The sequence below is a fragment of the Salvelinus sp. IW2-2015 genome, linkage group LG23 (genome assembly GCF_002910315.2).
Source record: "Salvelinus sp. IW2-2015 linkage group LG23, ASM291031v2, whole genome shotgun sequence".
Lineage (NCBI taxonomy): Eukaryota > Metazoa > Chordata > Actinopteri > Salmoniformes > Salmonidae > Salvelinus > Salvelinus sp. IW2-2015.
In genome coordinates, this window is record NC_036863.1 from 48,845,565 (window position 1) to 48,856,241 (window position 10,677).

At 43.8% G+C, this 10,677-nt stretch overlaps 1 protein-coding gene across 1 annotated transcript; it reads right to left on the reverse strand.

Moving 5' to 3' along the window:
* Window positions 1-512: 512 nt before the first annotated feature.
* pgap2 (post-GPI attachment to proteins 2) lies at window positions 513-5,386 on the reverse strand. Its single transcript, XM_024134559.2, has 5 exons — window positions 5,044-5,386; window positions 4,531-4,699; window positions 3,827-4,076; window positions 3,501-3,607; window positions 513-809 (listed from the first exon to the last, which is right to left on the reverse strand). Exons 2-5 carry the CDS (start codon window positions 4,696-4,698, stop codon window positions 528-530), a joined length of 807 nt encoding a protein of 268 aa, XP_023990327.2. The 5' UTR covers window position 4,699; window positions 5,044-5,386; the 3' UTR covers window positions 513-527.
* Window positions 5,387-10,677: the final 5,291 nt, after the last annotated feature.

The window sequence follows — 10,677 nt, forward strand, 5'->3', positions numbered from 1 at the left end:
CAGCACAAGAACTGTTCTGGGTTTCCATGGCTGAGCAGCCGCACACAAGGCTAAAATCACCATGCGCAACGCCAAGTGTTGGCTGGAGCCAGGCCTAATCGCCCAACATCATTGCCCAACCTCACTAATACTCTCGTGGCTGAATGGAAGCAAGTCCCCACAACAATGTTCCAACATCTAGTGGAAAGCCTTCCCAGAAGAGTGGAGGCTGTTATAGCAGCAAAGGGGCGGACCAACTCTATATTAATGCCCATGATTTTGGAATGAGATGTTAGACGAGCGGGTGTCCACATCCTTTTAATAATGTAGTGTACATTCATACATATGATATACATAGCATGTTACAAAAGAGTAGAGAGAATGTGTACACTAGAAGAGACAGGAGCGAGAAACCAGCTGGGGTGGAGGTGAAAGGAGCAGAGGTCTCAAACTGTAGTATTGGTGTTATCATTACTGGTAAAGACGGGGTTGACAAAGATATGAGGGAAATGGAGAAACGAAGCCCTAAACACACAGACAACTTCTACTCAAACTTCCTCTACTACAGGGTGATGTATATTACAAAACATGACATTTTCAGGACCTGATTGACTGAGCAGAGAGGAAAGAAGGGCATAATAAAAAAGAATGGGTYGGGATCTGTTCAAAAGTAGTACACTATATAGGGAACAGGGTTCCAATAAGGATGACAAAAACTCACTTATGGGTTCGCAGTACTTGTTGTGGCGTCTGAAAAAGTAGGCGGCGACCAAACAAAAGCTGACATTGAAGAGAAAGAGACGCACCTTCCAACAAAACGACGTGATCTCCTGGGAGAGACAGAGAAAGAGAGCCACCGACAAACAGAAAGAGAGATTGAGACAGAGAGAGGAAGAAAGAGATGGAGACAAACAGAGCGGTTAAAATGTAACTAGAACAGGTGGTGTTGCAACAGTGAGTTCAGAGTGCCTCAGACTGGTGAGGGTAGTTGGGTTGGTCCCAGTGTGTGTAACCCACTTCCCCTGCTTTGAACAGACCAAGCCACACACTAACAATACATAAGCTGTGGACTCAAAACACATACAGTTGAAGTCGGAAGTTTACATACACTTAGGTTGGAGTCATTAGAACTCGTTTTTCAACCACTCCACAAATGTCTGGTTAACAAACTATAGTTTTGGCAAGTCGGTTAGGACATCTACTTTGTGCATGACACAAGTCATTTTTCCAACAATTGTTTACAGACAGATTATTTCACTTATAATTCATTGTATCACAATTCCAGTGGGTCAGAAGTTTACATGCACTAAGTTCACTGCCTTTAAACAACTTGGAAAATTCCAGAAAATGACATCATGGCTTTAGAAGCTTCTGATAGGCTAATTGACATAAGTTGAGTCAATTGGAGGTGTACCTGTAAATGTATTTCAAGGCCTACCTTCAAACTCAGTGCCTCTTTGGCATCATAGGAAAATCAAGAAATCAGCCAAGACCTCAGAAAAAAAATGTAGACCTCCACAAGTCTGGTTCGTCCTTGGGAGCAATTTCCAAATGCCTGGAGGTACCACATTCATCTGTACAAACAATAGTACGCAAGTTTAAACACCATGGGACCACGCAGTCATCATACCACACAGGAAGGAGACGCCTTCTGTCTCCTAGAGATGAACGTACTTGGGTGCGAAAAGTGCAAATCAATCCCAGAACAGCAAAGAACCTTGTGAAGATGCTGGAGGAAACAGGTACAAAAGTATCTATATCCACAGTAAAACGAGACCTATATCGACACAACTGAAAGGCCACTCAGCAAGGAAGAAGCCACTGCTCCAAAACCTCCATAAAAAGCCAGACTACAGTTTGCAACTGCACATGGGGATAAAGATCGTACTTTTTGGAGAAATTCTCTGCTCTGATGAAACAAAAATAGAACCGTTTGGCCATAATGACCATCATTATGTTTGGAGGAAAAAGGGGGAGGCTTGCAAGCCGAAGATCACCATCCCAACCTTGAAGCACGGGGGTGGCAGCATCATGTTGTGGGGGTGCTTTTCTGCAGGAGGGACTGGTGCACTTCACAAAATAGATGGCATCATGAGGTAAGAAAATGATGTGGATATATTGAAGCAACATCAAGACATCAGTCAGGAAGTTAAAGCTTGGTCGCAACTGGGTCTTCCAAATGGGCAATGACCAAGCATACTTCCAAAGTTGTGGCAAAAGGGCTTAAGGACAACAAAGTCAAGGTATTGGAGTGGCCATCAAAGCCCTGACCTCAATCCTATAGAAAATGTGTGGGCAGAACTGAAAAAGCATGTGCGAGCAAGGCCTACAAACCTGACTCAGTTACACCAGCTCTGTCAGGAGGAATGGGCCAAAATACACCCAACTTATTGTGGGAAGCTTGTGGATGGCTGCCCGAAACGTTTGACCCAAGTGAAACAATTTAAAGGCAATGCTACCAAATACAAATTGAGTGTATGTAAACTTCAGACCCACTGGGAATGTGATGAAAGAAAAGCTTAAATAAATCTCTACTATTATTCTGACATTTCACATTCTTAAAATAAAGTGGTGATCTGAACTGACCTAAGACAYGGAATTTTTACTAGGATTAAATGTCAGGAATTGTGAAAGASTGAGTTTAAATGTATTTGGCTGTGTATGTAAACTTCCGACTTCAACTGTACACCTCGGGTGACACCATCATAGTTGTGTGTGTGGTTATAAATTAATTTCCACACCTGTTTGCTGGTGTTGAAACTGTGGCTCAATGTGTGTTGAAAGGCTATCAGAGATTAGTGTGTGTCCATAATGAGCCAGGGCCATATGTGTATGTATGTGTATGTAACTGTATGTGTTTTGAGCTCTCTGGTATTCAAAAAGCATCTCAAAGCAGCAATGCTAATCTAGGATCAGGTCTCTCTGTCCAATTATATTATGATCAAAAGGCAAAACTGATCCTAGACTCTTTATTAATAGGGTCGCTGGTAACAGTAGCTCAACACTGTCATGGGGTGGTGAGAAAGGGTCCTGTTCTCTGGCATGGGTGCTGTAGCAGTAATGACCCAGCCTCTGGCACACGTCTACAGTAATGGCATAGTTTGAGTCCGGCCTACTCCCCTTTCATACAACCTCTCTCATATATATATATATATATATATGACAGTGGGGTAAGATATATATATATATATATATATATATATCTATATATATATATATATATATCTTACCCCACTGTCATCCTCTTTCACTATCTGTTCAATAAAATCTGAAAATCCCATATAACATTTTTAAAAGGGGTCCTGTTCCAAGTACAGGATGAACAGAATGAACAGTAGCTTTTTTTAGTAGGATGTTGAGACATTTATGACGAGTCTTAAAAAGTGGGATAACACAACGAGGATTACACTAGTACTCAAGGACTGAAGAGGCATGGCAATACGAAGGCACACAGCACAAATCAGAAACATGCACGCAGGCACACGCACGGTAAGGTGAGGGAATGAGGGTGTGTACTCTACCTCGGGGTTGAGACTGAACRTCTTAATCACCTGCCACAGTCTGCAGGTAATGAGCATGTGCAGAAGAGAGCAGGCGGCGAACGTGATAAAACCGTTCTTGTGAACACCTGCCGAACACAAACCCAGCAGTGAATGTAACTCTAAAACACCAGCACATAACACACATCTGTCACTTACGCTAAAATGAAGTGGACATTAATGCAGGGTGTATGAATGCATGTGTACGATGCATTAGCCCACGTCCTAACTTGGAATGCAAAGCAGTGTGTGTGTGCATATGTGTGTGTATGTTTGATGCATGCTTGTGCACATCTACCGGTACTCACTGTAGGTCTCAGTAGAGGACACATAGGTGAGTAACAGCAGGCCTACGTTCTCAGCCAGAGCAGCTATGAGAGCCAGGACGCTAAGGGCCATGTCAGGGAAGCTCTTAGCAAACCGTCCGCGGTAGAAGCTGAAGTAGGCCGCAGCCACCAGGAAACGAGGGGCCGAGTGCAGGCCYATACAGAACCTCCATATATAGCGCTCTGGGACCAGACTGATAGATGCACTGATGGAGGGTAGGTAGTTGGGCACCTGGTGGAGAGGAGGTGCAGCATGAGGAGAGGTCAGTCAATGGAGTGTTATTTGTATATGTAGTGTAGCACGTTCTACAATGCTGTATTTATTTAGGCGATACACACATTGTCAGTATTACCAGTAGTGTAGCATGTGTAGTGTAGAACATTCTGCATATAGCTGAGRTAATACTGCATTTATCAAAGTGCAACATAGGCCCTTATTTAAAGGWAAATTCCACCCAAAAAGTATATTTTGGTATTTGTTTCATTAGTCCATTGTAATACATTTTGGGACAATAACAACATGTCAGCATCCAAGATATTTAACTTTCAAATAGCCGGTATGATGCATAACACAAACAAATAGGAAAACCTCCCTAGTCAAAAACCTTGAGAGGAAGTGTCAATGGACAGAGAGAGAGACAAGACAGACAGAAAGACACAGACCGAGAGTGAGGTGAACTACTCACCTGACAGTGGGTATAGGTAGACTCATCGAAATGGAACATCAGAGAAATGACGATGCAGGCTATTAGACCGGTTAGAGCCAGCAAGACAGTCCCAACGGCAAAGTCAGTGAAAGGAAGCCGGATCAGCGGCTTGTCCCGATCCAGACCTCCGTACAGTCCCTGCAGCATCCTGTCAACAAAACATCACCCAAACAAATGGAACAGCTAACGTTAGCCGAGCTCCTTCATTGATAACCGTTTGGCTACTTTATTTTTAACATGGATGCTTGGACAGTTGGCTAGTAGAGTAATAAAAGCTACATAACGTTATTTGCTGTATTTCAATAACCAACTAGCTACTATGGCCGACCATCGGCGCATGCGCGGAAAATTATGGCCAAACCAGTCAGCTAGCTGACGTTAYGTTAAAATGACAGAATATTCGCTAGTTAGCTGCTCTGGCATGCATTTTGAAATGAACCACAATAATAAATCAACCAAATATAACTAGTATGGAAACACACGGTAGCCTACCTGGCTTCCCTCCAAAGCTATCCCGACTGGGAGCTGGATTTCATAGCCTTCCACCCGGTCTCATCCACCAGACGACCATTATGGCTAACGTTAACAAGCGTTAGCTAGCTGGCTAAAGTCAAGAGGTAACAAGCTACCGGTTCTCAAAGAGGTCGTTCAAATTGAGATCTGTAGCTAGTTAGTGTAAAGTTATCAGTGGTGTGAGTATACTGTGCTGATAGTTTAGTAATCCGTTAGCTTGTTGAATCTAATGGTAAAACAGCTGTAGGCGAAAAATACTATGAGCTGCACCCGGAAGAAGGTCCGCCATGCACAGCCAAACTGGTATAATTTAAACCAGAGGGGAAAGGAAAGGCACAACTCGGAAAATCTGTCTCCCTCCAGCAGGCGGCGTTATTTCGTTGTTTCGCCCAACAAGCAAGGAGTTTATTTATGTAAATCAGTTCCCAAACTTTTATAGTCCCGTACCCCTTCAAACATTCAACKTCCAGCTGCGTACCCCCTCTAGCACCAGGGTCAGCGTACTCTCAAATTTAGTTTTTTGCCATCATTGAAGCCTGCCACACAAACACTATACAATACATTTATTAAACATGAGAATGAGTGTGAGTTTGTCAAAACCCGGCCCCTGGGAGGTGAAAAAGAGCTCCAGGGCACAAATAATAATCAATAATTTTGCTCTTGATTTAGCCATCTTACATATAAAACCTTATTTGTTCATCAAAAATTGTGAATAACTCACCACAGGTTAATGAGAAGGGTATGCTTGAAAGGATGCACATAACTCTGCAATGTTGGGTTGTATTGGAGAGATTTTTCCACACACAGTCTGTGCCTGTATTTAGTTTTCAAGCTAGTGAGGGCCGAGAATCCACTCTCACGTAGGTACGTGGTTGCAAAGGGCATCAGTGTCTTAACAGCGCGATTTGTCAAGGCAAGAAACTCTGGAGCTGTGCCAGGCCCACCACGTCTGTTGATTCATCCAGCTGTAACACAGAATTCCCTGGCTTGTATGCGAAGCAGTAATTGTTTCAAAACATCTCCTGCCATGTCACTGATGCATCGTGAAATAGTGTTGTTTGATGAAGGCATTGTTTGGCCTTTTCCCCCAGCATTGTCCCAGCCATATCCACGGCAGCAGGAATAATTAAGCCCTCCACAATAGTATGGGGCTTGCCTGTCCTAGCCACTCGGTAGCTCACCATATAGGACGCTTCTAGCCCCTTCTTATCAATGGTATCTGTTGCTTTTATACATCTCTTACTACTCGAAAGTCATCTCTTTTCTCGCTCAAAAAACTCCTGTGGCTAATTTTTCWAATTGTCATGTTTAGTTTCTAAATGTCTGCACAAGAGTTTATTTATTTGATTTATTTCACCTTTATTTATTTAACCAGGTAGGCCAGTTGAGAACAAGTTCTCATTTACAACTACGACCTGGCCAAGATAAAGCAAAGCAGTGCGACACAGAGTTACACATGGAATAAACAAGCGTACAGTCAATAACACAATAGAAAACAAAAATATGTCTATATACACTGTGTGRAAATGGGGTGAGGTAGTAGCAAAGTAATTAKAATTCAGCAAATGAACACTGGAGTGATAGATGTGCAGATGATGATGTGCAAGTAGAAATACTGGTGTGCAAAAGAGCAGAAAAGTACAAATAAAAACAATATGGGGATGAGGTAGGTAGATTGGATGGGCTATTTACAGATGGGCTATGTACAGCTGCAGGGATCGGTTAGCTGCTCAGATAGCTGATGTTTAAAGTTAGTGAGGGAAATAAGTCTCCAACTTCAGCGATTTTTGCAATTCATTCCAGTCATTGGCAGCAGAGAACTGGAAAGAAAGGCAGCCAGAGGAGGTGTTGGCTTTGGGGATGACCAGTGAGATATACCTGCTGGAGCGCGTGTTACGGGTGGGTGTTGTTATCGTGACCAGTGAGCTGAGAAGACGAAGCTTTACATAGCAAAGACTTATAGACGACCTGGAGCCAGTGGTTCTGGCGACGAATATGTAGCGAGGGCCAGCCGACGAGAGCATACAGGTCGCAGTGGTGGGTAGTATACGGGGCTTTGGTGACAAAACGGATGGCACTGTGATAGACTGCTTCCAGTTTGCTTAGTAGAGTGTTTGAGGCTATTTTACAAATGACATCACTGAAGTCGAGGATCGGTAGGATAGTCAGTTTTATGAGGGTATGTTTTGCGGCGTGAGTGAAGGAGGCTTTGTTGCGAAATAGGAAGCCGATTCTAAATGGAATTTTGGATTGGAGATGTATTATGTGAGTCTGGAAGGAGAGTTTACAGTCTAGCCAGACACCTAGGTATTTGTAGTTGTCCACATATTCTAAGTCAGAACCGTCCAGAGTTGTGATGCGAGTCAGGCGMGAGGGTGCGGGCAGCAATCGGTTGAAGAGCATGCACTTAGTTTTACTAGCATTTAAAAGCAGTTGAAGGCCACAGAAGGAGTGTTGTATGGCATTGAAGCTCGTTTGGAGGTTTGTTTAACAGTCTCCAAAGGGCCAGATGTATACAGAATGGTGTCGTCTGCGTAGAGGTGGATCTGGGAGGAGCGACATCGTTGATATATACAGAGAAGAGTCGGCCCGAGAATTGAACCCTGTGGTACCCCCATAGAGACTGCCAGAGGTCCGGACAACAGGCCCTCCGGTTTGACACACTGAACTCTGAGAAGTAGTTGGTTAACCAGGCGAGGCATTTGAGTCATTTGAGAAACCAAGGCTGTTGAGTCTGCCGATAAGAATACTGTGAATGACAGTCGAAAGCCTTGGCCAGGTCGATGAAGACTGCTACACAGTACTGTCTTTTATCAATGGCAGTTATGATATCGTTTAGGACCTTGAGCGTGGCTGAGGTGCACCCGTGACCAGCTCGGACACTGGATTGCACAGCGGAGAAGGTACGGTGGGTTTCGAAAATAGTCAGTGATCTGTTTATTAACTTGGCTTTCGAAGACTTTAGAAAGGCAGTGCAGGATGGATATAGGTCTGTAACTGTTTGGGTCTAGTGTCACCCCCTTTGAAGAGGGGGATGACCGCATCAGCTTTCCAATCTTTAGTGATCTCGGACGATACGAAAGAGATGTTGAACAGACTAGTAATAGGGGTTGCAACAATGGCGGCGGATCATTTTAGAAAGAGAGGGTCCAGATTGTCTAGCCCAGCTGAATTGTARGGGTCCAGGTTTGGCATCACTTTCAGAACATCTGCTATCTGGATATGAGTGAAGGAGATGCTGGGGAGGCTTGGGCAAGTAGATGCGGGGGGTGTGGAGCTGTTGGCCAGGGTAGCCAGGAGGAAAGCATGGCCAGCCATAGAGAAATGCTTAATGAAATTCTCAATTATCGTGGATTTATCTGTGGTGCCAGTGTTACTTAGCCTCAGTGCAGTGGGCAGCTGGGAGGAGGTGCTCTTATTCTCCATGGACTTTACAGTGTCCCAAAACTTTTTGGAATTGGAGCTACAGGATGCAAATTTCCGTTTGAAAAAGCCAGCCTTAGCTTTCCTGACTGACTGTGTATTGGTTACTGACTTCTCTGAAAAGTTGCATATCGCGGGGACTATTTTATGCTAGTGCAGTCCGCCACAGGATGTTTTTGTGCTGCTCGAGGGCAGTCAGGTCTGGAGTGAACCAAGAGCTATATCTGGTCTTAGTTCTACATTTTTTGAARGGGGCATGCTTATTTACTTTTAAAGAATGACCAGGCATCCTCTACTGATGGGATGAGGTCAATATCCTTCCAGGAAACCCAGGCCAGTTCGATTTGAAAGGCCTGCTCGCAGAAGTTTTTTAGGGAGCGTTTGACAGTGAAGAGGGGTGGTCGTTTGACCTCGGACCCATAGCGGATGCAGGCAATGAGGCAGTGATCGCTGAGATCTTGATTGAAYACAGCAGAGGTGTATTTGGAGGGCAAGTTGGTCAGGATAATATCTATGAGCGTGCCCATGTTTATGGATTTAGGATTGTACCTGGTGGGTTCCTTGTTCATTTGTGTGAGATTGAGGGCATCTAGCTTAGATTGTAGGACTGCCGGGGTGTTAAGCATATCCCAGTTTAGGTCACCTAACAGAACGAACTCTGAAGATAGATGGGGGACGATCAATTCACATATGGTGTCCAGGGCACAGCTGGGAGCTGAGCGGGGTCTATAACAGGCGGCAACAGTGAGAGACTTATTTCTGGAGATATTTTTATTTTTTTATTTGAATCTCGAACTGTTTGGGCATAGACATGGAAAGTATGACAGAACTTTGCAGGCTATCGCTGCAGTAGATTGCAACTCCTTCCRCTTTGGCAGTTCTATCTTGATGGAAAATGTTATAGTTGGGGATGGAAATCTCAGATTTTTGGTGGCCTTCCTAAGCCAGGATTCAGACACGGCAAGGACTTCAGGGTTGGCGGAGTGTGCTAAAGCAGTGAGTAAAACAAATTTAGGGAGGAYGCTTCTGATGTTAACATGCATGAAACCAAGGCTTTTATCGTTACAGAAGTCAATAAATGAGAGCGCCTGGGGACACACAGGGCCTGTGTTAACCTCCACATCACCCYAGGAACAGAGGAGGAGTGGGATGAGGGTACGGCTGAAGGCTATCAAAACTGGTCGTCTAGTGTGTTGGGGACAGAATAAAAGGAGCAGATTTCTGGGCGTGTTAGGATAGATTCAGGGCATAATGTACAGACAAGGGTATGGTAGAGTGAAGGTTTCCCGCGAGAGTGTAACAGTTAAGGTGATTGGATGATAATTATTTGACTAGGCTACCTGTATTTGACATTTTGTTGTTATTTCGCTGAAGACTAGATGATTTTATTTTATTTTTTGCAGTGGAACGAGGCTACTCAGGCGAGAAAAAAACCTCACCCAAAGGTATAGCCCGTTGTAAAAAAAAAAAGTACATTTATATTTTCCATGTGAAGAATAAAATAAATGATATATACATGGGAGAACAAGTATTTGATACACTGCCGATTTTGCAGGTTTTCCTACTTACAAAGCATGTAGAGGTCTGTAATTTTTATCATAGGTACACTTCAACTGTGAGAGACGGAATCTAAAACAAAAATCCTGAAAATCACATTGTATGATTTTTAAATAATTAATTGCATTTTATTGCATGACATAAGTATTTGATCACCTACCAACCAGTAAGAATTCCGGCTCTCACAGACCTGTTAGTTTCTTTAAGAAGCCTCCTGTTCTCCACTCATTACCTGTATTAACTGCACCTGTTTGAACTCGTTACCTGTATAAAAGACACCTGTCCACACACTCAATCAAACAGATTCCAACCTCTCCACAATGGCCAAGACAGAGAGCTGTGTAAGGACATCAGGATAAAATTGTAGACCTGCACAAGGCTGGGATGGGCTACAGGACAATAGGCAAGCAGCTGGTGAGAAGGTAACAACTGTTGGCGCAATTATTAGAAAATGGAAGAAGTTCAAGATGACGGTCAATCACCCTCGGTCTGGGGCTCCATGCAAGATTTCACCTCGTGGGGCATCAATGATCATGAGGAAGGTGAGGGATCAGCCCAGAACTACACGGCAGGACCTGGTCAATGACCTGAAGAGAGCTGGGACCACAGTCTCAAAGAAAACCATTAGTAACA